The sequence below is a fragment of the Physeter macrocephalus genome, chromosome 21, assembly GCF_002837175.3.
Source record: "Physeter macrocephalus isolate SW-GA chromosome 21, ASM283717v5, whole genome shotgun sequence".
Classification (NCBI taxonomy): Eukaryota; Metazoa; Chordata; class Mammalia; order Artiodactyla; family Physeteridae; genus Physeter; species Physeter macrocephalus.
Genome location: NC_041234.1, coordinates 121,049,972 through 121,076,908, shown reverse-complemented (window position 1 = coordinate 121,076,908; position 26,937 = coordinate 121,049,972). Strand labels below are relative to the sequence as shown.

The following is a 26,937-nucleotide window of genomic DNA, read 5'->3' as shown; positions in this document are numbered from 1 at the left end:
TTTCTGTCTGACAGGCCACCTCGGCTGGGCCCTTCGCTCATCCTGCCGTGTCCTGGCGGCACTGCGACCAGCACAGGGACTGGGAACAGCACCGCGGCCCTGGGGGTGAGCGACGGTCCCGAGGCCCCTCCGCGAGGAGCGGACAGCGGGCCTCGGGGCCCTACCGCGGCCAGGGGCCAGGGGGCAACAGGTGGGTCGGCACCCGCCTCCGGGGCAGGGGCACAGGGCCCGCGATAAACATTCCGGCCCCCGTGGAAGGAGCTCAGCATTTGGAGCCTGCGGTGTACATCTAAGGGCAAAGGCGGGGTGCAGCCTGCGGCCATTCCGTCCTCACGTGCGGCCGCCCGTCTCCTCTCACGATGGCACGGGCCTGGAGCGGAGCCTCCCTGGCCCCTTCCCACCTGGGCCTCCCGTCTCTCATGCCGGCAGCATCTCCTCCCCCTCCATCTTCCTCCCCGGCCCTGTCCCTGCACAGCTGCACCCTGCTGCGCAGACAAGCCTCCGGGAGCAGGGGTCCGCGGTCACCGTCGGCCTCTTCCCCACGGCGCTGCCGGCCACCTTCTTGCTACCGGGGCGAGAGGAGGCACCACTAGCCGCCCCCCGCCACCCCCGCTTCCTGGAGGGGCGTTCTTGGCCTCTGACACCGAGCTCTCCCTGCGGCCTCCACAGCGTCTCCAGTTGGTGAAGTCCCTCACGGCCCAGTCCTCTCCCCCGTTTACGCCACGCTCCCGGGGAAGCCGTCTCATCCGTCCTTACGGCATCTAGGACATCGTGTCCACAGGCCGCTCCCGAACGCCACGGAAGGCTGCACGGGGCTGTGGAATCAGACCGGGTCCGGATCCCAGTCAGTTCTGTCAGCGAGGCGCCTACCATACACCCTGAAGACGCCACTCCCGTCTCCCTGTCCAGCCTGATCTACCCGCCGCCGACTTCCTGACCCCCCTCTCCAACTGCCCAGCACATGGCTTTGTCACCCCCAAGCTGGGAGGCACTGGCACAAGGGACTCAACAACCGCCTCTAGGGTCTGTCTGCAGCACGCGTCTGCGTGTGTCACTCCCCTGCACTGCACCGGTCAGCCCTCCCCGAGGACCTGGCCTTCGCTGAGAATCTCCCTCGCCCGCCCAAGCCCACCCCACCCCCTGCCAAAATGATGGAGGCACCACCCGGTTCTGACCAACGAAAGGACAGCGTTTATTTGCTGGGGGCATCTGAGAAAGAAGCTACGCTACAGGTCGGGAAGGTGCTCCTTGCTGGCTGTGATCGAGGGATTTGGTGGAAGCTGCAGGCAACCATCTTCTGATCCTGAGGCAGAGGCCTGGGATGAAGCAGACGCTGCAGGGTGCAGAGGGGAGGTAGGAAGAAACTGGGTATTTGGTGAAACTGTTTAGCTGCTGCCAATATCCCTGGACTTCTCAGTTTCGTAAACCAACACATTTCCTTTATTGCTCAAACCAACTTCCTCTACGGTTAAATCAATTACTGGAAACCAAAAGCCGCCTAGCTAATACAGTTCCTTTCAGATCAAAGTCTCACATTCACCTCTAGCGCGACTGGAAGTGTCAGTATAAACCTTCCTGACGGAAGAGAAATGAGGGAGTAGGCAAGTCTATCACCCGGGCCCTGCTGCTGGGCGGGGCCAGGGCCTTCCACCTGTTCTTCAAAGCCTTTGCCCGTCAGGCCTCTGTCCGTCCTCCCAGCCCGGGGACCCGGCGCTTACCCCACGAGGCCCAGGCAGGAGGGCGGCCCAGGTGCCCTCCTCCTCCGAGCAGGTGCCTCGATGATCTCTAGGGCCCACCCGCCAGCGGCTTCTGCCCCTCCCTGGCCCCCCGAGGTTCCTTGTCAGGCAGTGAGTGGCGTGCACAGTGAAAGTCCCTGTACACACGCGGCAGGGGAAGGGTCTACTTTCACGCTGTGGGCGAGCGCAGGGTGCAGGGGCCTGGCTGAGTAACCTTGAGCCCATCCCCTGTCCTCTCTAAGGGTGCCCAGAGAAAAGCTGCGACACTAAGGGCCAGGGCACCCCATCTCTGGGCCACGCTTGGCCATCCCTCAGCTTTTGGCCTCACTTTGTATCTGGGACACGAGGGGGAGGATGGCCGCAGACTCCCGAGCCCGGGGGGTTGGGGGTAAAGGAAACTGACTGAGGTCTAAGGAGTGGCCCTCACTGTGCAGAGTCAATGGCTGGGGACCAACACGGCACAGGGACTTGCCTAAGGTAACACACCCCAGAGCTGGGTGACGTCCCAGAGCCCCCAACACGCTTTCCCTTCATCGAGTGCACACTGGTGGCAGCAGCTTGAGGGGGCCCAAGGCTGGCTGTCACTTGACCTGCCGATGTCGGACCTGCCAGAGGTGAGGTGACAGGACTGGGCAGCAGGGGCCAGCTGCTTCCCCTTTCAGGCCTGGAAAGGTATTGCTCGAGGGTTTATCCTCAGTGGGCCGAACATGGAATGCCAAAGCCCACCCCTCAGAACCCTTCTAAACAACCCTCTCACCCTGAGGCACTTCTAGAAGCTGGCTGGACTCAGATTGTGGCTCTCCCACTTCAGCACTAGCGCCAAACGTGGGAGCAAACCCAGGTCAAGAGCCGGACACAGGTACCCGCGTACCTGCCAGCTAGTATATGAGCCGAATTGCAACATGAGAACACATTTAATGCTACATGCAGCTTGTGGCCTGGCCCAGCTCCTCCCCACACTCCGAGAATCCTACTTGGAGAACCCCTTCTCCATAGCTTCAGTCACTTCAGGGTGCAGGAAGCGGCCAGCCAAGCGTTCGATGTCATCCAGCGTCAGGCGGCTCAGGGACCTCTCATAATCCTGAGGAGAGAAGGCCAGGAGGATTCAGCGGCGCGGGTCGGGGGGGCGCTGGGATAGGGGCAGGGGCTGCGAGCGGCTGGGAGGGGCGTGGAAGTCCCGCGCGGCGCTGCTCACCCGCTGGAGCTGGTCCAGGACTCTGCTGGCATCTGCGGCGCTGAAGTGACGGGCCAGGACTTTGGAGATTAGAGGCCAGGCGGCCGGGGGTGGGGGCGGGGCCTCGGCCACTGTCCGCGCGCTGCTTTCTTCCAGTAACACCTTCTCCAGAGGTTTGACCACTAGATTGAGCTTGGAATTGGGCCCAATGCTGTAATCGGTGAGTCTTTTCCCATCTGCCCGAGAGAGATTGATGGAGCTGTGGCCCACGGTGGTGGGAAAGGCCTCGGGGAGGCCAGGCGGAGCGCCGCGGCATCCGGCTGAGGATGCAGCCTCCCTGGGGGTCAAGTGGCCAGAGCCCCCTCCACTCCACTGCTGCCCGGGGTCGGCCCGGACGCCCCGTCCCCCGACTTCCCGCGGGGCTCCCCGGGCGTCTCCTCTCCCCGGTTACCTGCCAGGGCCTTGCCCTTGAACAGCAGCCGCTGCTGGCGGACGGGGACGTTCAGCCTCTCGGAGACCAGATGTTTCAGCGTGGACACCAGCTCGTCCTCCGACACCTGGCCGGGCCGAGGGTGAGAGGCAGGCGGTGAGGCCGCAGCCCCCGCGGAGGGCGGCTCTCCTGGCTTCCCCTGCGCGGCCGGCCCGCCCGGTCCGTCCCCCGCCCTCGGCCCGGCCCTGCGCCCGGGGGCCAACCGCGTGAGCCGGCACGGCGGCGGGGCCCGGCGACGCTATACCTGCAGGTTACACTCGCGGCCCTGGAGCGCCTTCACTGTTAGCTGCATGGCGGCCGCGGCGGCGTCCACTCCGGCCGTTGCGAAGCCCTACAGCCCCCCGCCGCGCGCCGCCGCCCCGGGCGCGCGCCAGAACCAACTACAACTGCCGGAAGTCGCGCGAGCGGCGCGCCCGGCGTCGCGGCCCCGCCCCCCGTGTCGCGTTCCCCCGCACCTCCCCACCCCCCCCCACCCCCGCCGGCGCACGGGGACCGGCCCGGACCCGGAGCCCGCGGCGACTGAGCCGGGAAGCCCGCGGGGATGAGGAGGGGCGGAGGAACTAGTCGGGCCTGGTCGGCGGAGTCGGGGAGCTGGGACTCGGGGGGGAAAGGCGGGCCAGGGGTTCGCTCGCCCCCGCTCACTGCCCGCGGGCGGAACAGGTCAGCGCCCAGGCCGACTCCCTGCCTCTCAGGAGTGCGCCGATGACCCGGCGCTGCAGAGCTCTCGCCCCGCGGCCCGCGGGCCTCCTGCTGCCTCTTTCTAGTCGGCCTGCGGAAAACCAGCTGAGCTTGGGAGCGGGCGGGGGAGCCAATCCTCCGCTCTCATCTTCCCAGCGCTGCTCCTTCTAGAACAGAGACCCAACTCTCAGAGGGGATGCATGGGGAAGGAGGACTGAGAGAGAAAGTCTGGGCAGAGGTCACCGTGTCACCCAAGGCAGCCCTCCACCCTGGCCCACACTTAGCCAGCCACACCCTTCCTTCCCCCACCCGCAGGCCTCAGAGGGCAAAGACTGGAGGGGACCCAAGCTTGCTTCTCTCTTTTATTGAAATATATTTTCTAGGCAGTGCCCACCTACTGAACTCAGCGTGGCCTCTTTGGCACTGAAAGCTGGAGAATAAAAAACGAGTACAAAAAATAAGCCTGGATTTTTCTGAGTGCATAGTGCATGAGAACTAAAGGCCTTTGGTACACAAGAACTGTGGGGACCGTGGGTGGAGGCTGGGGGCGAGGGGTGGCGAAAGCTTGACCCGCGGGGCCTCAGGGAACTGCACACACACTGCTATAGATGAAGTGGCCAGTAACTAGGGCCAGCATCTCTGAGGTGCCACTCAGTGCCACAAGGAAGGGGGCCTGGGAGGCGTAGTCGGCCTGAAGGCGGCGGAGGGACAGCTGCAGCACGGCCAAGGCCAGCAGGCTGTTCTGCACCCCGACCTCGATGCTGACAGTCCGACGCTGGGCCACCGGCAGCTTCAGGCACGTGGCCAGGCAGTAACCCACCAGGAGGCCAACCGGGGGCACTGTGAGGCCCACCAGCACGATGGGCAGCCTGACGCCCGCCAGGATGAAGACCCCCATGTGGTAGGCCAGGAAGAGGCCACCCAGGAGCAGCACGAAGCTGAAGGGCTTGATGACCTGCAGCAGCAGCTGCGAGAACTTGGGGAGCTTGGACTTGATCACCACGCCTGCCGCTATGGGGATGGCGATGAAGAGCAGGGTCCCCAGGACCTTGGAAATGGGCACGTGGAGTGTTTCGTGGATGCTGAGCAGGCGGCTGTAGATGGCCGAGGACAGCGGCAGGAAACCGGTGGCAGCCACTGTTGAGATGAAAGTCATGGAGATGGCCAGGGTGACATCCCCCCCAAGGAGGAGGCTGAAGAGGTAGCTCCCCCCGCCGCCGGGCGACGAGCAAGTGATGATGAGGCCCAGAGCCAGGGCCTTGGGCAGCATGAAGACCTTAGCCATCAGAAAAGCACAGAAGGGCATAACCAGAAACTGGCCCAGGAGGCCCAGCAGCATGGGCTGGGGGCTCTGCAGGAGCCCCTTCAGAACCTCGAGCTCCACTTTGCACCCGAACGAACACTTGTTGACGAAGATAAGAGGCAGGAGCAAGTAGAGCACCGGGCTCTCTGAGAAGTGGGCCAAGTCAGTGCCAAGGGTGGCAGGGGTGTCTTCGGCACGTGCGACCTTGATGCAGAAATCTCTCCGCTCCTCGAGCAGCGCGGGCGGGGCCTCACGGGGCTCCAGGAGCTGGAGGTGGAGCGGCGCCAGCCCAGGCAGGCCCGAGTGGATGCTCACCACGAAGCCGCCCCCGCCAGCCCAGGCTGTGGCACTCACGTTCTTGACGGCCAGCACCTCGGTGTCCAGGGAGGTGACCCTCAGCACGGGGCCGGGCCCCGTCCCGTTGCCCTGGCCCGGGTACTGGCTCGAGACCACGATGATGCCCTCGCTCTCCTCTGGGAACTCAAACTCCGTCACGGAGCCATCCCCAATGCTCAAGTAGCGGCGCCCTGTCAGGGGCGCGGCACGGCCCACAGCCGTGCTAAGACTGGCGCTGGCTGTCCCCCGCGCCCCCCAGAGCACGCTGGCAAGCAGCAGGCTGGCCCTGAGCACGCCCAGGGGGCCTGGGCAAACACTGCCCCCTCCCGGGCCCGGCCACCTCACGGAGCCGCACCCGCCCCTCCTAAACGCCATGGCTCCTCCCGAAAGATGGGGAGCCCGGGCCCCCTGCAGCTTAGGAGAGCAGCTCTGCCGGTGCCGTCGGGCTGTCCTGAGAAGGGTCCATGGGCAAGGCCTGGCCCTGTGCTGCCTTTCTTGATGGCAGAGCTCTTCCTGAGGAGAGAAGGGACACGGAGAGGTAGGTAGGTGGCTGGTGACGGTGAGCAGCTGTGAGCCCAGGAGCGCAGGCTCCGGAAGCCCACCGTCCGGAGACTCGGCAGGGCCCCCTGCCGCAAGCCTGGGGATGGAAACGGAAGGCCTAGTGCTGGCCCCTGAGCGCCATTCGGCTGCCCCCTCCCCAGTCACAGCTGCCTCAAGCTTCCCATCCCTCACCCAGAGGGGCCACCTACAGGTCGGAGTTCGCCTCCAGCCCGCTGATACGCGCGGATTTCCCGGGGTTTGCCCACCACAGTGACCATCTGGAGATGTCCCGATACCAGGGGATCTGGGAGAGCCACCCTCAATCCTGTCACCTCTAGCCTGGGCCCCACCTGCTTTGAGACGCAGCTCAAAGTACCACAGCCGGGACGAAATCTCTGAAGGACTGCCCAGGGATGCCAAGGAAGCAGGCCCGCTGAGAGCGGGTTAGGGCATTTGAGTGTCATCTGCCAAGCAGAGGGCAGCCGGCAAAGGGTGGGGCAGTGGGTGGCCACCAGGCCAAAGGCCCCAGGGGCTGATGTTCACCATTGACATGTGAACGGCGTTGCTGTGCATGGCCACCTGGCCTCCCTTCCTGCTGACAGGGCTGAGATGGGGGTTCTGGGAGGGAACAGGTCCCCTCTCCCCAGGGGAGTTGCCGGAAGGGGCAGCAGGAAGGGGTCAGATGGGGCCACGTGTCCACTGGGGGTTCTCCTCCTTCTGTCAGGGCTCCCACTCCCCTGGCAGTCGCAGAATTTGAGCTCCTAGAGCCACTGTGCCACATGTGAGGGGCTCTGCTCAAAGTCCAGGGACGCCTCCCCTGCCCACATGTGCCCCGGCAGAGCCTGGAGCTGCCAGTGAGAGGAGTGTTTCTAGGAGGGCAGGGCGCCTCGGGGGGAGAGGAGGCCGTTTGTCTCCTTCCACTCTGCTCAATCTGGGCAGCCGGCGGCCCATCGCCACATCAGCTGCAGGAACTGGAGCAACCAGGATGAGGACACGGTGAGTTTTCACCGTCACTGTTGACCGACTCCCAGCCTGCGCTGTCCCAGTCTTGGAAGAGGCCCCTGCTTCTCTAGATCCTATCAGGGTTGGGTCCTGGCCCCGCCCCCCGATGCCGGGGGAGCAGGGCAAGCAGGTGGTGAAGTTCTGCTCTGCCGCCCTGGGATGCCATGGCCTCTCCTGGCTTGGGGTTTGCGTCACTTACCCTGGAGGCCTTGATCCAGCCTTGAGTCCCACCACTGAAGAGGGAGGCAGGAGGACCAGAGGGACTCACAGGGGAAAGATGAAGGCACCCGGTACTGAGGCCACCGGGGGCTGTGAACCAGTTCAGAGGGAGAGGAGGCGACGGGCCATCCACCCCGTCCTGCCAGTACCGCTAGCGGCTTTGAGTCACTGCGTGAGGGGTCTGGCCCCGATCCCCCCTATTTCTGCTTGAGGTACCGTTCGAGTTTGGGCAGACGCGCCGCTAGGCAGGCGAGGGAAGCCCGGGCCGGCGGCTTTTTCCACACGGGCCAAGCGTTCGGTGTCGGGGCAGTTGGCAGTGCTGACCCGGGTCTCCTCCCTACCTGGGAGTCCAGGAGTTGTCGGATGGGGCACAGTCAGAGCTCGGGCGGGAATCGGGGAGGGAGGGGAGGAGGCGCGCGCCGCCGCCGGGCTCGCGCTGCAGCCCCACGGCCGGCAGGCCGGCGGCCCGCCCGGGCGGTCCCGGGGTCTGTCACGCCACTCCCGGTGCCCGCGGCCGCGCCAGGCCTCACGAACGCGCAGTGGTGGCCCTTCCCCGGCCGGGGCCAGAAGCCGCCTTCCAACCGCCCTCCCCGGACCGAGGCTCTCACCTGCCTCCGCGGCCCGGAAGCTCGGCGCCGGCGCCAGCCGGGCGGGCGGACGCCCGCGAGCTCGGCCCGCCGGGGCCCCGCCCCGAGCCGACGAGCGCCCCCCGCCCACCCCGCGGCGGCCTCCTCACCTCTCGCAGCCCGGGCGGGTCCCGACCGGATGTGGCGTGTCTGGGAGCGACGAGGTGGCGTGCGTGCCGGCTTGGCAGCCTTCCGGTTGGTCGGCGCCGGGTGCGGACTCGTGTGGCCGCCGGGCCGCGGGTCCCAGCCTTCTGTGGTCGCCGCCGGGGCGACTCGCTCCGGGTAGGCACCCCAGTCATTCCCAAACACGCTGCGACCTCTGGGGTCACTGGGACACAGGCTTAGACGTTAGCCGAGCTGGGACGCCCGAGGGCTGCTGCTAGTGGCGGGAGGCCGGGGTCAGGGTTTCGGCCACGCTCCTGCTCAGGGCGCCCAGCCCTGCAGCCCGAGAGCCGAGTCCGACCGACCCAGACTCCGGGGCCCAGGCTCGGCCTGTTCCACCTTCCTTCGTTCAAGCGTCGACCGAGCGCCTGTTTCCACACTGTAATATCAGTGAACTTTTCAACCTCTCAGAACTATTTGGGGCCACCAGCAAGGTCCGGAGGCTTCACGGAAAAGGAATGCACACACATGGCATAAGGAAGGGCCAAAAGGTGGTGAGGATGTAGAATGTGGACATGGGAAGACAGTAAGCAGCAAGTGTAGAATCACGGGGCTTTGCGTGTTCCCAGAGGCTGCTGGGCAGCTGCAGTGAGGCAGCAGGACGATGGCCAGCCACTGCTCTGGAAGACCTCGTCGGGGCTGTGATGGAGGCCAGTGGTGCCCAACTTGCAGGTTCTCGCCCCCAGGAGGTTCGTAAGACACATCGTAGAGAATGTGCAAAAAGACCCGTAGCATCTCTTGTATTTAATTTTTCCAATAAATAATTGTAATCATTTCAATAAAAACCTATTAATTTTAATGTAGCCTTATTTAAATACATTTTACTTATTTAAAACTTCTCGTGTATGTGCGCTATAAAGTTCAGCTCAGTACACGCGTGTGACATGTAAGCAGACACACACATGGTGAGGGTACACACTCAGGGTTTGATTTATGTCAATGATCCAGAAACATTCAGAGGCCATAGCTCTAGGCTGTTCTTCAGCCTCAGTTCATAAGCCATTTGTGTGTGTGGACTTGGTGTCCCAGAAAGTCTGTACTGTCCCTCTCAAATGGGTTGAGGTGTCCTGATGGAAGCAGGCTGGCGCAGGTGAGAGGGCCGAGCTTGGCACATGCTGTGTTGTAGACTGCAGTTTGCAAAAGAGCAGTGGCGCTGCCGCCGTCTGAGGATGGGGTAAAACTGGCCAGAGGGAGATGGGGGATGGGTCAGCTGGAAGAACTGGGGATGGAAAACCTAAAAGATGTGTTCGCTCTTGAGGAAACCTGTGTTTTTATATTCCAGCTGGACGGGGATCGGTGCCAGGGGTCAAGGAGAGCAAATGTAGTTAGAGTGGGCTGGTGGGCTGTCCGACGTGAGGGAATTTAGAGGCCTTCCCTGCAGGAAAAAAGGGGTGGCTAAATTAAAGACAAGAGAATGTTTGTAGTTAGTTTAGGGGATTAATAATTTACCCCAGAAGAGAAGGAAGGTCTCTACGAATCAGTCAAGGATATCTAGTTCCAAAAGAGAAGTCATCTGGACCGACAGAATAGATGGCACAAACGATAGTGACAGCTAAAACTACATCTGTGCACCTCAGATGGGAGACCTGCCACCATCCTGCTAACAGGGTCACAGTGATGACCCTGAAAAGTGTGCCTACCTCCTGCTCTCCAGGCAGGGGCCTCCAAGCAGACCGTGTGATAAGTCAGCGCGCATGGAAGGTGTATGCTATATAAGCACAAGTACGGCATGCATTTGGTATTTACCGGGAAATGTAGTGACAACTGGCGTTTCTGCATGCCCAGCAACAGGTCACGGCCTCCGAGTTTTCTTTGGGGGGCCATCCCTAATCCATTCTCGGTACAAAAGGTTTGCATGAGGATGACCCCAACACTGGCCTCTGGGGTGGGCACAGGCCCAGAGGTAGCCAATCAGAGCCACACAGATTGAGACAAGGATAAACCCATAAACCAATCCGGACCGATGAGAGGTAGTTCCCGGGGACTGGGGCTGGAACGACTGGGAAGGTGGGAGCTCTTTTCTTGCTGGGGTTGCTAACCTGGGACATCTACTGTCACTCCCCCTGCCAGGGGAAGACAGCATGTTTGAAAAGGAGGCAAACACAAAGAAAAGCGGAGCCAAGAGATGGAGAGCCTGTATCCCAAGGACATTACTGGAGCTGGAATCACCCATGGGCGTTGGGGTCTGTTACAGGAACACTAAGCCTCCCTCTCCTGTCATTATGTATTTATTTTTGCATATGCCAGTTGAGTTGGGACCCTGTCACTTGTAACTGACGATGTCTTTAACTCCTGAGGGTAGGCCTGGGGGACAAAACCCTGGCGGAAGAGGACCGCGGGACGTAGGAAGACGTACCTCCGCTTTGGAAGGTCGGGCGGGCTGCATTCCCCACCACTGCCAGCATCCCACCTGCGTTGGGCCACGTGGGGGATAAAGCTGGCCTGCCGTTTCCATCTGTGTGACTCTGGTGCACGCAGTGAAGGTCTGGGACAGGTCAGCTGGGTCAGCAGTTGTATGAGAGGCACCTCCCAGCCTTGCGGTGCGGCCCTTCGCTGAGATGCGTTTCATTCGGGGCGAGCAACTAACCTTGTGGGGCCCTATTCATCCGGCTTCTAACCTCCCAGCTCCAGGGAAACTTTCGTGAGCACACCAGGGGCCATTTATCTTCCATAAACGGGGCTCACCAGCAACCGGCGGCGCTTGCTCGCTAGGGTGTGCAAGTGAAACACTGGCCACACGTTGATCACTGTGGCAGCCCCACTGGGTACATCTAGATTGATCAGACCAGTCTCTCTACTTTGGAGGATGCTGAAAATGTCCACAATAGAAGGTTTAGAAAATGAAAACATGTATGATACTATAGTAGTAAGTACTCGTCATTGTAAACACTGTCAAACGCACAGACTGGGGCTTCCCTGGTGGCGCAGTGGTTGAGAGTCCGCCTGCCGACGCAGGGGACACGGGTTCGTGCCCCGGTCCGGGAAGATCCCACATGCCGCGGAGCGGCTGGGCCCGTGAGCCGTGGCCGCTGGGCCTGCGCGTCCGGAGCCTGCGTTCCGCAACGGGAGAGGCCACGACAGTGAGAGGCCCGCGTACAGCAAAAAACAAAAAAAAAAACAAAAAAAAAACAAAAAAAAAAACCGCACAGACTGTACGACACCAAGAGGGAGCCCTGATGTCCACCCTGGGCTTTGGGTGGTGATGGCGTGTCAGTGGAGGCTGGGTATGTGGGAACTCTGGACTTTCTGTTCAACTTTGCTGGGAACGTAAAACTGCTTTAAAACAGGAAGTCTATTTAAAAATGAAGACACATAAAGCTCCCGGCAGAGGGTCAGGCCGCGTTTCAGCTTCTGTGAACACAGTCTCCCAGGTAAGCAATCCGGGCCCTCCTCACGTCCCCACTTCCTCCTGATCCTTCGCAGCCGTGGCTATGGCCTCACCACCACAGCTTCTCCTCCTGGGCCGTCCCTCGCCTCTCTCTCCTCTTCTGCCACCTCCTTAAATACTTTCATTTCCTGATGCCGTGTCCACAACTCTCGCAGCACCTAACCCCTAGAGGGGGGACTCGCAAGTCCACCGCCCCCGCCACGGCCCCCTTGAGCCTGCCTGGCTGGCGCCCCGATTCCTCCATCTGGGAAGTCCCAAACGCCTTCTCTCCTTTTTGTGACCCCAGAGCATTTTCCAGAAAACTCCTTACAGTTTCTTGCTCGTTCTCACCCCTTGCAGGGAAATATAACTGCAATCTGGGAGAAATGCCAAATAGCCCACGTGACTCGGCCTCTTGCTGGCCTGATTTCAAAGGCATCTAACACCGACGCTGTGGGGGAGACACGCTAGCTCTTGCGGGGGGCTGGGGGGGAGCTCCTGGGTTGGTTTTAATCCCCATCCCCGTCCCTACAGGCCTGTGCCGTGTCTAAGGGCAAGGCTCCAGGGGCGCCCGCAGGGGAGCCCCTCCGCTCACCACCTGAATCACATCTCAAGGACAACACCACCCGACTCCCCTCTGAACGCACCTCATTCCATAGGGGGCCACCAGTTTATTAAGACGTCATTTAGAAAGCGGGCCCTCTGACAGACAAACCGCAGGAGCTGCCACCCGCCGCGCTAGGAAGTGCCATCGGGCTGGCAACCTCACTGCCCGGCCGGCCTGGCTCCCAGCGGTCACCCCTTCCCGCGAGAGCAAGGCAGGAGGCAGCCAGGCGCCGGGAGTGGCCACCACGTTCGGCTCAGCAGAACGAAAACAGGACTGGCCTGCAGAACAGCGAGCCACTCTAGGACGGAGAGGTTCCGGAAGATGCCCCGACCTGCCAGGCAGCTGCTACTAGACTTGGGGCCGCAGGCGCTTGGGACTTGGGTGGGTGTCAGCCAGCAGAGCAGCTTTAGGAAAAGGAGACGGGTACCTGGGGCCCCCGGACAAAGCGCCATGGGGCCGCAGCGCGGCCCCCCCACTGGGCCTGGTCTGCTCACTGGTCACCGCCTTGGAGCCCTGACGTGCTGGGGCAGGAGGGCTCCTGGCTGGCGTGGGGTCGGGCCTCAGCGCTGTGCCGGCGCCTCCTCCTGGCTGGGTACACACAGCCGTGCTTAGTCTGGTCCTCGAGCTTGGCCGCTAGCTGGCCACGGTCCTCCTGGGGATGCAGCCTTCCATCTCCAGCGCCTCGGGCCAGCCTTCGTACTTATTGGTGTGCTTACTGTTCTTCACGTGCTGCGGGTCGGTGGGGGCAGGGAGGCACGGGCTCAGCCCTCAGGCACCAGGGCCAGACAGAACTCTCTGTCCCCCTGTGCTGGGGTCAACCAAGCGTGCAGCCTCGGGCACCCGCCACCTGTCTGTCCCAGCGCCTCAGCGTTCTCATCTAAAGATGGCAGCAGCTGCCCCGGCCTGCCCCCTCGCACGTGGAGGGGGGGGGGTTCACCTTCTTTGAACTTAGGTGGGCCTGGCACATGCTGGGAAGGGAAGGAGGGGGAGTGTGTCCCTGCCCTCACCCAGCCCTCGGGGAGCCGCTGGAAGCTGCGGGAAGAGCGAGGCCAGAGGGGGCGTTTCTTCTCTGGGGGCTGAGCTGCTCTTTTGGCAGCCGGAGCCTTCCAGAAACTGGCGGAACAGCCTGTTTGCCTTGTTCTGCTGTGGGAAGCAGGGTGTGCAGTGTGAAATGGGGTGCTGGGTTTTGGGGGGATGGGACAGGACTGAGCATCCTGGCATGCAGGATCTTAGTTCCCCGACCAGGGATTGAACCCGTGCCCCTTGCAGTGGCGGCGCAGAGTCCCAAACACCGGACCACCGGGGAAGCCCCAGGAGCATCTTAAAGACGTGTGGGCCGCTGTGTTGTGTGGGTGCTGGGAGTGAACAGAGGGGACCTCAGAGGATGCAGGCAGGAGGGGGGGGCAGACTGGCCTGCGCCGGGCAGTGGGGGTCCCAGGGCCTGCGCCCATACCTGCTCAAAGGGGCTCTTGTTCTGCACACCCTTGGCCCCTACAAACACCCAGCTGTCTCGGAAGGCCAGGTCCTTGACATTCTTGCTGCCCAGGTCGCTGAAAAGCTTCCTGGTCTCTTCATTCATCCTGCCCCACAGAAGCAAGAGATAAGAGCTGTGACCACAGAAGCGTAAGGCCTCGGCCAGGCTCGGCCATTACTTACTTGGTGGCTGGGTCATCGTAGGAAGCCACAAACACCAGGGTGCCTTCATGCAGCGGCCGGATAAACTTCAGGAGATCATTGACATCTGGGGGGACAGTTCCCATGGAGCAGCAGGCACCACTGAGCACCCCTCCCTCACCAACCCGTTCTCCAGATGAGGAAACTAAAGTAGTGATCAGGCCGGGGACACACCCCAGCCAGGGCTGCTGAGTGAGCGCAGGGGCCAAATGGTACGAGAAGCCAGGGCCGAGGCCCTGACCGCACACCTGTCCTTCTCCCCGGCTTTCCTGAACCCCAGGAAGTGCTCAAGACGCCCCAGCGAGCGGACAGAGGAGAGCAGCTTTCAGGGGGAGGTGCCGTCACTCCACCCCGTCAGAAGGCGGGGCCGCGGCTTGACTCACCTCCCGCCCACATGTCGAAGGCGCGGGCCTCGATGAGCTCTCCGCTTACCCCTGCTCGGAGGGAAGGATGCGTGCTGCTGGAAGCTCCTCAGCCCCATATTCACGCCACCGCGCCCCTCGCTCCGACCCCGCTGGGGCCCACCCGAGGCTGGGGAGCTCCTGCCCGGCACTGGGCGCCCTCCTGGGGCTCCCCAGGAAGCAGCCTCCCACCACCCGGAAACTTCCCGTTTTTCACTGCGCCGCGCTCTCGTCCGTTGGGTCACCTCTTCTGTGGAGCCTTCAGCTCGCGAAGACCCTCTCCCAGGCCCCCCGGGAATCCCTGGTGGCGGGGTGGAAGGAGGCGGCAGGTCACGGCTCAGCTTTGCCTCTCTGCTCCGTGGGCAACTCACCATTCACCAGGGCGATGTTCAGTCCCCGGCCCACGTTGTCCTTGACACTGCTCATGAGCCTAGCAGGGGGACAGAGCCTTCCAGTGGCACGTCTACCCTGCTCGACCCCGGTCCTCGAGACCCAGCTCCCCTCCCCACCCCCGCCCGCCTGAGGGGCTCACATCCTGTCCTCCAGGCAGATCTTGGGTCCAATGACGTTGGCAGCCCCGCTGACCATGCGGAAGGCCAGGTGCTCCTCGGGACACGGCTGAGGCAGGCCGCATTTGTACTTCCTGGCCCTCGGCTCTGGGTAGGGACAACAGGGGGCACCCGAGATCTGAGAGGGGGAGGTCAGGACCAGCCCGTAGGGAGGAATGAGTGACCACAGACCAGGGGACTGGCTCAGGCCAAGGAAGGGACACTTCCATGGCCACTCTGTATCCCACTGGGGCTGGCCTCAGGGCAAGGTGACAGGGACCCCGGGGAGGCTCTTCGGCCACTGGTGGGAGAAGAGAAAGGAGGCAGGAGGGCTGGCCTGGGCTGTGGCCCCACCGGGAACAGAGGACAGGAGGGAAGGAAAGCTGCTGGGAGGGCAAGTGCCCCGTGCAGAGGGCACGAGGAGGTTGGTCTCTATTACGAGGTGACCTGTGTCCCCACAAAAGATGTTCTCAAGTCCCAACTCCCAGGACCTCAGAACGTGATCCTCTGTGGAAATAGGGTCATTGAAGTTATAATTCATTAAGAAGAGATCATCCTGGAATAGGGTGGGACCTAAATCTAATGACACGTGTTCTTATAGAAGACAGAAGAGAAGACACAGACACGGAGGAGAAGTCCTTGGGAAGATGGAGGCAGAGATGGGAGGGAGGCGGCCACAAGTCCAGGGACACCTGAGGCCACCAGAAGCTGGCAGAGGTGAGTAAGGGTCCTCCTTGGAGCCTCTGGAGGGAGTGTAGCCTTCCAACACCTAGATTTCAGACTTCTACCTTCCGGAACTGTGAGAGAATACACTTCTGTTGTTTAAGCCACCTAGTTTGTGCTATTTTGTTATGGCAGCCCCAGGAAACTGATACAGATTCTGCTACCAAGAAGTGGGGTGCTGCCATAATAAATCCCTAAAAATGTGGAAATGGCTTTGCAATTGGGTAATGGGTAGAGGCTGTAGAATTTTGAGGTGCATATTAGGAAAGGCCTAGATTGCCTTGAAGAGACTGTTGATAGAAATATGGACATTATAGGAGATTCTGGTGAGGGCTCAGGAAGAAGAGAGAAGAGCAGTGGAGAGAGCTCATATGGTCTGGGATAACGCACGTGTCGTCGCGACCAGACGGTCGATAGAAATGTGAATGCTAAAAGTGCTTCTGGTGAGCTCTCGGACAGAAATGAGGAACATGTTATGGGACACTGGAGGAAAGGCCATCCTTGTCATAAAGTGGCAAAGAACTTGGCCAAATTGTTTTCTACTGTTTTGTGGAAGGTACAACTCGTAAATGCTGAACTTGGAGATTGAGCTGAGATTTCCAAGCAAAGAGTTGAGGGTTTCTCCTTGCTGCTCACAGTAACGTGTAAGGGAAGAGAGATAAATTGAGCATGTAATTGTTAAGTATGAAGGAACCAGAATGTGAAGATCTAGAAGATTCTCAGGCTAATCATATTGCAAAAAATGAGAAAGCAGGCTCGGGAGAGAACACCAAGGGTGTGGCTGGACAACTGTTCGTGAAGAGCTGGGCCGCGTGACCCGTGGACCCACTCAGGCGTGTCAGCGGAAGCCAGGAGTGGAGAGATGAGGTCATCCAGGAAAAATCTGGAGGACTCTCTTGTCTTACAGCTTAGCCCCTCATGAATTGCACAGGAGACCAACAAAGTTTTTGAGAATTTTATACCAGTAGAAACACTGCCAGCCTGGACTGAAAGGGACAGAGAAAGGACAAAAGGGAGGAAAAGGATGATTCCAAGGGCAGAGCAATGGCTGCAGAGGCCAGAGGGGGCTCAGGCCCAGAGGGAGGGTAGGACCGTCCCCTACGTTCCAGATCCCCCCTACCCCCACCAAAGGCCCAGGGATTCTTCTTATGTTTTGAAATCGAATGGATTTGCCCTGCTGGGTTTGGGACTTGCTTGAGACTGATGACCCCTTTATTCCTTCCAATTTCTCACTTTGGGAATGGGAATGTCTATCCTATGCCTGTCCCCCTAGTGTATTCTGGAAGCAGGTAACTTGTTTTCTAGGCTCACAGCATGCAAGCAGCTCCAGTGGGCTGTGACGGCTAGTTTGGGGAGGGATACGTGGAGAAGAGAAACCCTGGAGGGCTGGGGACAGGCACGGGTGTCACAAAAGTGGTAAGAGGGGTGGGCACAGGGGAGGAGCAGGGAGGTGACAGGAGCCTTACCTGCAGTCACAGAGTTCTCTGGGCCTGTGGGTACAGAGAGTTGTTTCTGTTAGTGTGGACCTTTCCCAGGGCCTGCAGCAGGGCAGCCTGCTCCTATACTGTGAAGTCAAGGTGGAGGGGCAGTCAGGTTCAGGGGCCAAGGGCTAAGCCAGGCTGACCTTGGCATGTACGTTCCTGCTCAAGTCTAAATGATGTTCAGATGCAAAGCTCTCTGCTCCAGGAAAAGAGTAGATTGGAATTGCAAAAAGTACTTGGGTGATGTGTCACCAGTAACGAGGTGTCGAGTACCCTCCCCATCTCAGAACCCAGCGGAAAGCCTGCAGGGAACAACTCGGGAGCCATCCCCAATGTTCAGCAGAAGCCCCCCTGCCCCTCAGTGAACAAAGGATTCTGATTAGCGGGGACTGGCGTTTCCAGCCGAAGCAACCGGGTGGTAGGGGGAAGGCTGTGCCGGATGCCAGGAGGCGGCCCGAGGGCCGCTACAGGTGCCCTGCCAGGAAGAGAGAGCAAACCCAGGCCACCGCCACCCCCACCCCAAGCCTCAGGCTGCAGGCCCAGGCGGCTGCACCGGGGACCTCGTAGCGGGGCGAGCGAGAGTCCCACACTCACTGGCGAAGAGTTGCTGGACGCGAGGAAAGCCACCGCCAGGCCCGCCGAGGAGGATGCTGGCTACGAGCCAGGTGAGGCCCACGGTGATGACCAGGGCCACGATGCGGAGGGGACCTAGAGGCATGACAGACACGGGCAAGGCCTCCTCAGATGCCAGGGAGCTCCCGAACGACCCCAGGGCCTCTCATGATCGGATCTCCCCAGGCACTTGGGAAGAAGCGAGTGGAGAACAGGAAGGTGGGAGCTCCTGGCGGGTGAAGGAGGAAGCTGAGCTCCAACTCCAAGGCTCAGCTTGGCTCTCCCTGGCGGTGTGGAGGGGCCTCCTAACCTCCTGCTTCTGAGGCTACCAATGTCTTCGAGTCCCTGCCATCCTGCCTCCTTTCTCCTGTGACGGTGACGGAGGAGGTTCCTACTCCTTTGGAAGGCCAGGCAGTCCTCCCTTCCCCTGCTGTGAGCTGGGTGCCGAGCTCTCCACCCTGCTCGGCTTTCTTAGCATAGCGGTCACTTTGTCTCCCTCTTTCCCCTCTATTTTCAACACCTCCCGTCCTCAGAAAATGCGGGAGGAAAGGCCTCCTTCGGAATCACATCCGCAGCCAGCGGCGGGGCTCTGCGCCCCCCCTTCCTCTCCCTGCCGGCTCCTCCAAAGTCCTGTGCGCTGGCTTCTTCCATAGACTTCCCTCCCCGTCTCGCAACCTGCTCCACTCTGCCCTTGCCTCCAATACCCCCGCAGGACGGCTTGTGGCCAAGGCCGCCTGGGACCTTCTTGATGCCAGCGCCCCGGGTTACCTGTTGGCCCTAATGTCCCTTGACCCCTCAGGTGGCCGCGCAGGCTGAAGCCCTCCCGCGGAAACCCTTCTCGGCTGGCTTCTGGGACAGCACCCTTGAACCCCACCTGGATGCTCCTCACCCTTCTTGCTTAGATCGTCCTCCTTGACCCTCCCCTGAAAAGCTGGACTTTCCCCAGCTCCTGTCCCACAGTGTCCTCTCTGCCTTTACCCTACTCTCCGTCTCCTCTCCTGCCTCGACTCTACCTATAGGTGCCCTGCTCTGCTCCCAGCCTTGAACTAACCCTCACGAGCACTGACTGTATTTTACCACTCCAGCCCTGACCACTCTTGAGGCCCCACTCTCCCAGCCAGTTCCTCATGGGTCAGCTTCCCCGGGATACATTCATAATGCTTCAGTTTTAGCAGGTATGAAGTCCACCCCCCAACCTATCCATCCCCAAGCCCCCTTCATCTTAGCTGTCCAGGCGACAGCAGGGCTGGCACTGGGTTCACATCCAACCGCAGGGCCACTATGGTCAGCTTCTCATCTAAGACCACTGCCTCTCCCTGTCCACCCAGCCGCCGTGCTCCCTGGAGCTCTCTCCCACAGCTTTTTCCAAACAGCGGCCAGTTATCCCATTTGGGAGAAATCTATTATAATCCTTATCTCACAGCCGAACAGAGAGAGCTGGGAGCTGAAGTCCTCAGCGGTGAAAGGATTTGCTCAAGGTCATAGAATGAGTGTTTCTGTAGAGTCCTCTGTTTCAAAAACCAAACCCAGGGACTTCCCTGGTGGTGCAGTGGTTAAGAATCCGCCTGCCAATGTAGGGGACACGGGTTCGAGCCCTGGTCCGGGGAGATCCCACATGCCGCGGAGCAACTAAGCCCATGTGCCACAGCTACTGAGCCTGCGCTCTAGAGCCTGCGAGCCACAACTACTGAGCCCACGTGCCACAACTCCTGAAGCCCGCGCGCCTAGAGCCCGTGCTCTGCAACAAGAGAAGCCACCCAATGAGAAGCCCGCGCACCGCAAGGAAGACCCAACGTAGCCAAAAATAAATAAATGTATTAAAAAAAAACCCCAAACCCCAAACCCAGTGGTCCCACCACCCCCAGCCCTTCCAGACAGACCTCTGGACACCTGGGCCTCCAGCCAAGTCTCCTTTCCAACTCTCTCCGGCTCACTGTGGAAGCCACCCACCTGCCAACCTCATGTCCACTTCTCCCGCTGGGGTGGGGCAGCCGTCAGGTGCAGCGTTTGTGGGCCGTGCGCTCTGGGGGGCAAGAAAGCAGAAGAGCAGGTTTGGGGGGGGGGTCAGGGATGATGAGCCCGTGCTGGGTCCCAGCTGTGGGGCGGGCGCGATCGGTGCACCGACTTGCTCGTCCAACTACCTGGCCAGGCTCCTCGGGAAGGCGGAGAGAAGCCCGGCTGGGACCGGAGGGGCCTCGGGAAACTGGAGGCTCACGATCGTGCCCACGGGAGCCTCTGGGTCTGGGAAGTGGAAGTGGTTCTCCCGGACGCGGGCGTGGGAGGCCCCAGCTCAGGCCCCCCCCCGCCGGCCCCCCCGGGCCTGGAGGTCGGCGACACGGGCCAGGCCGGCCAGAGACTTGCCTGGCGGTGGGGGGATGCGAGCTCGGTCAGGGGCAGCCCCGTCAGGCCGGCCGCCCCGCTCTGCTCGGCGAGGCGAGGGAGCTCCGCGGCGCGGAGCGAGAGGCCCGGCAATGGCGGCCCAGGGCGGTAGCACGGCCCGCAGGCGCCACCCCCGCCATCGGTTGGGGCTGGGCGACCGGCCACCGGGTGGGAAGGGCCCGAGACGGCCCCGCCCCTGACGCACGCTCCGGCGGAGCCGAGGGGCCGGACTGCCAGGCCGCCAAGGGGAGGGGCCCTACTCAGCCCCGCCCCCGAGGTCTCCTCTGAGACTTCGTTCAGGCGGGAGAGCGCAGCGTTCCCAGGCTTTGAGGGTGGGGCTATGCTCGTACCCTGCGCTCGGATTTCGGAAGTTTAGGAAGGGGCGGATGGATCTGGGGGGCGTAATTAGACATTGTTTCAAAGTTCAAATGTGTGCCTTTCCGAAACCCGGAGGGACAGAAGCGTGTACGGGAAACAGCAGAATGCGAAGAGCCAGGGGCCAGCAGGCTCAGCCTTCCGCGGCCTTCCCCCTCGCCGTCTGCTTTCTAGAGGGCAGCGCGCTCACACGCTGTCACCCCCTGCCTGCTCCCCCAGCCTCCTTCACAAAGGCGCCCCCGACACCGCCCAGGGCACCCCGATCACCTCCCGCGCTGGGAGAGCTGGGGCCACCTCTGTCGCCTGGACCCGTCTTTCTGGACGGCAGCGGCCCGGCGGCTTGAGAACCACTGAAACATCCGTGCCCTTTGACCCAATGACACCACTTTCGGGAAACCTTCCTAAGGAAAGAACCCAGAATACAGAGAAAGTTGATAGAGCCAGGCAGTGACAGAGCTCTGGTTAGCATCCAGGAGCTTCTGCACTGGCATTCACAACACTCCCTCGTTCTCCCTGACAAGATCAAGGTGATAAGTTTCAGGCCCCTGTGCTGCTGTCACGGGTTGGTATTTGAGTTTTGTCATGGAATTTGGGACCAGAAATAGTACCGACCATTTGCCAAACTCTCAACATATCTGTGAGTACCAAGCCCTGGGCACCGTGCCCTCCTTCGTGCTCTTCCCTGTAATGCTGGCAGCTGTGGTGCCCAGTAGACGAAGCTCTTGCCAGGCACAGGGCAGCGGCCAGACGGCTAGTTCTTAGAGGACAGTGTTTACATCTTGCTCAGAGCAGGCATCTTGGAAAGGCTGGTTTAATGAGCCCCCTGAGGGCCCAGAGGCACATTCACCAACCCCAAGCCTTCTGTGCCTCAAGGGGCAGCTTTGTTTCTCCAAGAATGTTTTTCGATGGGGACTTGGAGAGCATGAGACCCTCTTGTCATAGACCCTCACAGCCCTGCCCCAGTGCGGGCACCCCGCGGGAGATGGCAGAGAATGTAGTTCCCACAGCTGCGGCGCCGGTTCACTGCGTTTCCTTGGCTCCTTGTGTCCCTGCCTGAGTGTAGGCACCCAGAGCCCGCGTGCTCAGCTGATCCCTTGTCCCCTGTCAGTGTAGACACGGAGCACGGAGCTGTCACTTGACGGCGCTCACGTGGGCCTGTGGCGGCACCTCGCGCCTCTACCCCTGAGTAGGCACCCAGAGCTGAGGTGACGGGCGACTGTCCTATCGCGGGACCTCTTGCCTATACCCTAGATTAGGCAATCGGATCTCCGGTGACAGTTGAATGCCCTCGCCTGAGGCCACCTCTGCCACAGTGTAGGAATCCAGAGCCGAGGTGACAGTTAAATGACCTCCATGGTCCCTCACTCTCCGTTCCAGTGTAGCTACCAAGATTTGTGCTTGTAGTCGACTCACCTCACCTGGGCCCTCACGTCTCTGCGGTGTGGAGCTGTACGGAGGTGAAGTGGCATTTGAGTGCCCTCTGCTGGGCCTCATGTCTCTGCCCCAGGGTGGCTGCCATCACTGAAGTGCTACTTGTGTGCCCTCACCTGCCCCTCATGCCTTTACCTGAGGTTGGGCCTCTAAGCCTCGCCCTGGTCCAGGCATCCGACAGTGAAATGTGAGTTGAATGTCGAAACCTGGGCCCAACGCCTCTCACGCAGTGTAGGCACCCAGAGCTAAGGGGACTGTTGGCTGTCCTCGCCTGGGCCCTCCTGCTCTGTCTCACTGTAGAGATTCAGTGCCAGTTGAAAGCCCTCAGCGCCAATGTTGCCACCCAGAGCTTAGGTGACAGGTATCTTTTCTCACCAGTCCGTTGCGTCTGTTCCCCATCCTAGGGCCCCAGAGCTGTGACATTTGTCTCAATTCAGCGAGGCCCTAAGGACTATGTCAGAGATGAGGTGACCAGTGACTGTCCTCACGGGGTCCCTCATGCTTGTGGCTCCAGAATGGAGGTGACAGCTGAACGTCCTTACCCGGGACCTCATGCTTCTTCCTCATTTCAGGCTCCTAGGGCTGAGATCACAGCCACTGTCCCTCTCAGGTCTCTCATCTCTGTCACTCACAGGCACCCGGTGTCAGGTGATAGTGGGGCATCCTCAGCAGAGCCCTCTCATCACTGCCACAGGGTAGCACCCAGATCGGAGGTGTCCGTTGATTGCCCTGGCCTGGGGCCTCTGTCATGGTGGGGACACTCAGACAGATGGGGAGGGTCCCCACCCCTCCAGATGGGGAGGGTCCCCAGCCTTCCCTCCCTCCCTCCCTCCCTCCCTTCCTCCCTTCTCACAGGCGGTTATCACATTTTGGGGGCCCAGGAGGAGCTGGGTCCCTCCTCCACTTCAGGCTCCTGCCCCTACATGGATCTTCTGTGCTGCTAAGAGTCCCCCTCGGTGACGCCATGCCAGAAGTTTCCCCAAGAGGCCTGGGTCCTGGGAGGACTATCCCCAGCACACAGCTCTACTGGGTCCCCCAAAAGTCTGTAGGCGTCTGTGGGGCTCTGAGCACCAAGACCCCAGCGGGGTCAGGAAGGACCCCCTGCACCTCCGTTTATTTGGTTTTTATCCCGAAGGTTTGAGGTCATCCTCAGGCCCGGATTTTGAGGGTTTGAGGTCCCAGGACTGGGCCGGGGACTCGTCTGTCCCTTCCCCGGGAGCGGCACAGCGCCCCCTGGCGGCGAGCAGAAGACCCGGCTGCGGCTCTGAGGACCCGCTCCATCGCATTCCGGGCCACCATCTCGGGGTCCGGCGCTCTCGTGCCATCCTGGGCCTTTTGCAAAGCCTCATCTGCCCCTCACGGGCACGTGGCTGCACCACAGAGAGTCAAGGGCAGGACCCTCTGTAGCCACGCTGGAGCCAAAGCGTTACAGGGAGGCGCGGACTTACGGACCCTTCTCCAGGCCACAGGCATCGGGAGGACCAAGGCCACTGCCCCTCGGCCCCCAGGCTGAAGCCCGGCCTCTAGTCCTGTCCACGTGGGGCCTTCTCAGCTGCTCTGCGTGGACCTGGGCCAGGAGGCACTGCAGGATCCGGATTCCGGCCGCCCCGACCCAGAAAGCCCCTCCCTTCCCCGTTCACCTAGGTCTACGGGAACTCTGCGGTCTCCCTGCTGCACAAGCTGGAAGCGGCGCGTCCTCTGGTTCCAGGAGGGGTCGGGGAGAGCGGGGATGGCACCTGAGGGTGCAGCCGGTGTGCAGGGTGTGACTCACCACCCTAGCTTCTGGGACAGGAGGCGGCCAGCCCCCACTCGAGCTCCTTCTCATCTACTTACTGCTCCTGCAGAGGCCTGGGTGGGAGCCTCGGCTCTGCCCCCAGCCCCAGGGGCCGTGCGGGGGTTAAGGAGAGCTGGTTGTCAGCGTCAGGCTGAGGAGAGGCCTCCGTGATGGGAGCGAAAAGCCCTGGACAGTTGCCTTCAACAGTGGGGGTGGGGACAGACGGGCCACAGGCCCAGCTGAAGGGAGGAGCCACCGGCCAGGTTCTTGCCAACGGCCTGAGGGGCTGGCCCCGCTGCGGGGGAGCCCTGAGCCCTGCCAGCTGTGAGGCCCTGGGGCGTGGAGTCTGCCTGCCTGGGGCACGCATCGGGCTGCTGGCTCGTTCGCTTCCGTAAGACGAACCAGCATCTGAGTCTTTTGTCTGTTCGTTTGGCTGGGGTCAGCCGCACCTACCAGAACCCAGGCTGAGGGCAGGGACCCCGCAGCCTGCTGCCACCCTCCCCTGTGCTCAGTGAAGAGCTGAGCCGGGGTGGGGGGGGAGGGCAGGACAGACGCCCGGGGAGTGTGCTCTTATTCAGAAGTAGGGTGTGTGCAGACGTCATCAGGTTAAGGTGACGTCGTCCTGGAGGAGGCTGGGCCCCCAATTTAATATGACTGGTGTTCTTGGAAAGGGAAAACAGAGCGAGACAGACACAGAGAGAGACCGGAGTGACGGGTCCACATGGCCAGCTGAGCCCCTGGAGGGCGCTGGCCCTGGAGCTCAGCCTTCCGGCCTCCGGCACTGGGAGAGGATACCTTTCTGTTGCCTTAAGCTTCCCTGCGTGTGGCAATTCGTTACGGGGCCCCAGGAAACACAGGCAAGGGAGGCTGGTGAGGCCAGCTGGGCAGCTCTCCGCGGTGCCCAGGGTGCGCCCTGGACTTGCCCCGCCCCCTTGGCGTCTGTCCCAAATCCCTTATAGCCACTCCTTCCTAAATACTTGTCGCCTCAGCGGGCCGGCAGTGCCCCCTGAGCGCCCTGGCTGGGGCAGGGGCACTGCCTGGGGGAGGGAAGGGGAAATGAACGTGACCTGTTCTTGTGCCCAAGGTGGTCTCGTGACAAAGTTCTACGGTGCGGGGCAGAGAGGAGGGGAAGGCCGGGCTTGGTCAGGACTGAAGGATACCCACGTTCCCGCCCGAGCCAGCAGTGGAGGGAAGTGGGTGGCGGCGAGAGGTGAGGGCTGGGGCCCGTGGTCGCAGGTGGCAGGAAGGAAACAACCAGGGGACAGGCAGGCCTGTCTGCGGATTTAATGGCAGAGGACCGAGCTGGGGCATCCCACCCACCGCTTCTGCTTCTCCGGTGGCGAGGGCACCACCTGAGGGCGGGGTGAGATGGGGCGGCCGTGGAGTGCTGAGTTAGGGTGGCCGCAGGAGCTGGGCGGGGCAGAGGGCCACTCGGGAGGCCCGACACAGGTGCGCTGCTGGGCAGCACGGAGGTCCCTTCCAGTGGGGAGCCCGGAATGTCAAGTGGCGCTGAGACTGGGCCGCGCCCGCCCCCTTCCCCTGCGCTCCGAGGACCTTGCCCTCCCGGCCGCCCACAACTGCAGCCCTCCTTCTCCTTCCTCCAGCGGGGCTCAGTCCGGGGGACAGAGGCTGGCTCGGGCGGGGACGGTCACAGTGCTGGGGGCCAGAGGAATGAGACAGGGCCCAGGGGCAGGTGGCGTGGCCCGAGCCCGGGCGGGAATGTGAGGCTGAGGGCTGTGGTCCCGAGTCCTCCAGCGGCGGGGCCTCCCGAGGTGCGTCTGGCGGGGGGGGGGGGGAGGGGGGGGCCGGGGGCGGGGCGGCGGGGGCGCGGCGGGGGAGCACGGAGAGGCGGGGCGGGGGCGGGCCCGGCACAGGGTCAGAGCTTGTGCGGGTTCACCCACTTGTAGGTGCCCTCGTACTGGAAGCCCACCCTCTTCATCAGCTCGTCCGCCTCCACAGGGCCGCGGCTGGGAGGGGGACAGATGGGGAGAGAGGTGAGGAAACCCTGAGCCCCAGGGTCCCCCTCCCCCATCACCCCCATCACCTCCCCCCACTCGCCCCCCGCACCTGCCGTAGACGTAGGGGATGGGCTGGGCCTTCTCGCGTTCGATCTGGTGCAGCAGAGGAGTGAAGATCCGCCAGGCCTCCCGCAGCTCGTCACTGAGGGGACAGGGGGCAGCGTGGCGGCGGGTGGCGGCCCAGAGGGAAGGAGGTGTGGAAGGAGGGAGGGAGGGGCTGCCCCTCACCTGCGCACGAAGTGCATCTGGCTCCCACAGAAGACGTCCAGGATGAGGCGCTCGTAGGCGTCGGGGAGCTTCACGTTCTGCCGGCGGGCGGGCGGGAGGGGGTCACCGAGGCGCGCGCCCCTTGGGGCCCTGGCCGCCACCCCCTCCCCGCAGGCGGGCACCCACCTTGTATCTGTTGCCGTAGGTCAGGTCCAGCTCCGACTCCTCGGGGTTGAAGAACATGCCAGGCTTCTTGGTCATCATCTTGGTGTACACGGCCTCATTGGGCTGCACGCGGATCACCAGCTCGTTGCGCTTGCACTGCTGTCGGAAGATGTCCCCGGCCACGTCGCGGAACTGCAGGCGCACCTCGGCCTTGCGCTCGTTCAGGGCTTTGCCGCAGCGCAGGATGAAGGGCACCCCTGGGGGGACGAGGCCAGCCTTGGGGGGGGCCGTTCGGGCGGATGAGGGGGCCAGGACCCAGCACCGCGGGCCCGGCAGCATCACCTACCTTCCCACCGCTCGTTCTCCACGTAGAGGACGACGGCCGCAAAGGTGGCCGTGGTGGACCCATGGGGCACCGTGGGGTCATCCAGGTACCCTTTGGTGGCCTCTCCCTCTCCGTTGGGGTTCCCCACGTACTGGCCCAGGACCACGTTGCTCGCCTGCACCTCTGAGATACATTTCAACACCTTGACCTGGAGAAAAGCCAGGGAGAGGGGCCCTTTGGGTAACAAGGACAGGGGGCGCCAGGAACCATGTGACTCCGAGGGGTGGCCTTCCTGGACGAGTGAGTGGCCCGGATAGTCAGGAGGAGGCTCCGTCATGTAAGGGCCCTCTGGGGCCACCTCAGCCCACCCTCACTGTTTCTGAAGGAGAAGCTGAGGCCTAGAAGGTCAGTTCTGGGACAGGACACCTCGGGCTCAGGACTGGTTGCTGCGGAAGGGGGCGGGGCCTGGGAGGGCACAGCTCCACCCACCTTCTCATCGCGGACGTCATCCGAGTGGGTGGAGGCTGGCTTCTCCATGGCCACCAGACACAGCATCTGCAGGAGATGGTTCTGCATCACATCCC

The 26,937-nt window shown here is 62.0% G+C and overlaps 4 protein-coding genes across 12 annotated transcripts; all 4 read right to left on the bottom strand.

Moving 5' to 3' along the window:
• Nucleotides 1-1,168: 1,168 nt before the first annotated feature.
• Nucleotides 1,169-3,797, bottom strand: UBL4A (ubiquitin like 4A). The gene is made up of 5 exons (XM_024116757.3): nucleotides 3,645-3,797; nucleotides 3,362-3,467; nucleotides 2,932-3,146; nucleotides 2,711-2,817; nucleotides 1,169-1,333 (listed from the first exon to the last, which is right to left on the bottom strand). The coding sequence occupies exons 1-5, from the start codon at nucleotides 3,690-3,692 to the stop codon at nucleotides 1,222-1,224; spliced, it is 588 nt and encodes a 195-aa protein (XP_023972525.1). The 5' UTR covers nucleotides 3,693-3,797; the 3' UTR covers nucleotides 1,169-1,221.
• Nucleotides 3,798-4,426: 629 nt separating this feature from the next.
• SLC10A3 (solute carrier family 10 member 3) lies at nucleotides 4,427-10,999 on the bottom strand. 5 transcript variants are annotated; one of them, XM_028482722.2, is made up of 3 exons: nucleotides 10,952-10,999; nucleotides 8,215-9,641; nucleotides 4,427-6,230 (listed from the first exon to the last, which is right to left on the bottom strand). In XM_028482722.2, the coding sequence occupies exons 2-3, from the start codon at nucleotides 8,401-8,403 to the stop codon at nucleotides 4,659-4,661; spliced, it is 1,761 nt and encodes a 586-aa protein (XP_028338523.1). In that variant the 5' UTR covers nucleotides 8,404-9,641; nucleotides 10,952-10,999; the 3' UTR covers nucleotides 4,427-4,658. The 5 variants fall into 5 exon arrangements, with proteins under 5 accessions (XP_028338523.1, XP_028338522.1, XP_023972516.1 ...); XM_028482721.2 differs by lacking the exon at nucleotides 10,952-10,999 and adding an exon at nucleotides 10,623-10,945; XM_024116748.3 differs by lacking the exon at nucleotides 10,952-10,999 and having other exon boundaries at nucleotides 8,215-10,616.
• A 1,288-nt stretch (nucleotides 11,000-12,287) lies between these two features.
• On the bottom strand, nucleotides 12,288-20,213 carry FAM3A (FAM3 metabolism regulating signaling molecule A). Of its 5 annotated transcripts, none has more exons than XM_007120003.4 (11): nucleotides 19,821-20,213; nucleotides 19,630-19,702; nucleotides 17,662-17,775; nucleotides 17,053-17,076; nucleotides 14,848-14,971; nucleotides 14,687-14,745; nucleotides 14,298-14,348; nucleotides 13,897-13,981; nucleotides 13,694-13,820; nucleotides 13,248-13,383; nucleotides 12,868-12,969 (listed from the first exon to the last, which is right to left on the bottom strand). In XM_007120003.4, exons 2-11 carry the CDS (start codon nucleotides 19,640-19,642, stop codon nucleotides 12,953-12,955), a joined length of 750 nt encoding a protein of 249 aa, XP_007120065.1. In that variant the 5' UTR covers nucleotides 19,643-19,702; nucleotides 19,821-20,213; the 3' UTR covers nucleotides 12,868-12,952. The 5 variants fall into 5 exon arrangements, with proteins under 5 accessions (XP_054937636.1, XP_054937635.1, XP_007120065.1 ...); XM_028482728.2 differs by having other exon boundaries at nucleotides 20,041-20,213; XM_055081660.1 differs by lacking the exon at nucleotides 13,248-13,383 and having other exon boundaries at nucleotides 12,290-12,969; nucleotides 20,041-20,213.
• Nucleotides 20,214-24,907: 4,694 nt separating this feature from the next.
• On the bottom strand, nucleotides 24,908-26,931 carry G6PD (glucose-6-phosphate dehydrogenase). Its single transcript, XM_028482727.1, has 6 exons — nucleotides 26,843-26,931; nucleotides 26,375-26,561; nucleotides 26,050-26,285; nucleotides 25,885-25,961; nucleotides 25,706-25,798; nucleotides 24,908-25,605 (listed from the first exon to the last, which is right to left on the bottom strand). Exons 1-6 carry the CDS (start codon nucleotides 26,927-26,929, stop codon nucleotides 25,515-25,517), a joined length of 771 nt encoding a protein of 256 aa, XP_028338528.1. The 5' UTR covers nucleotides 26,930-26,931; the 3' UTR covers nucleotides 24,908-25,514.
• Between the last annotated feature and the right edge of the window lie 6 nt (nucleotides 26,932-26,937).

Excerpts from the sequence above, each read along its gene's own strand:
- UBL4A (XM_024116757.3), bottom strand. The coding sequence starts at position 3,692 with ATGCAGCTAACAGTGAAGGCGCTCCAGGGCCGCGAGTGTAACCTGCAG. Across the intron at positions 2,818-2,931 it reads TCCTGGACCAGCTCCAGCGG|GATTATGAGAGGTCCCTGAG; the intron begins GTGAGCAGCGCC and ends TTCTCTCCTCAG. Across the intron at positions 1,334-2,710 it reads ATGGAGAAGGGGTTCTCCAA|CGTCTGCTTCATCCCAGGCC; the intron begins GTAGGATTCTCG and ends TGCACCCTGCAG.
- SLC10A3 (XM_028482722.2), bottom strand. The coding sequence starts at position 8,403 with ATGACTGGGGTGCCTACCCGGAGCGAGTCGCCCCGGCGGCGACCACAG. Across the intron at positions 6,231-8,214 it reads ACCCGCCCGGGCTGCGAGAG|GAAGAGCTCTGCCATCAAGA; the intron begins GTGAGGAGGCCG and ends TTCTCTCCTCAG.
- FAM3A (XM_007120003.4), bottom strand. Across the intron at positions 13,982-14,297 it reads CTTCGACATGTGGGCGGGAG|ATGTCAATGATCTCCTGAAG; the intron begins GTGAGTCAAGCC and ends CTGTCCCCCCAG. Across the intron at positions 13,384-13,693 it reads ACAAGAGCCCCTTTGAGCAG|CAGAACAAGGCAAACAGGCT; the intron begins GTATGGGCGCAG and ends TGCTTCCCACAG.
- G6PD (XM_028482727.1), bottom strand. The coding sequence starts at position 26,929 with ATGCAGAACCATCTCCTGCAGATGCTGTGTCTGGTGGCCATGGAGAAG. Across the intron at positions 26,562-26,842 it reads ATGACGTCCGCGATGAGAAG|GTCAAGGTGTTGAAATGTAT; the intron begins GTGGGTGGAGCT and ends GCTTTTCTCCAG. Across the intron at positions 25,962-26,049 it reads CCTACGGCAACAGATACAAG|AACGTGAAGCTCCCCGACGC; the intron begins GTGGGTGCCCGC and ends GCCCGCCGGCAG.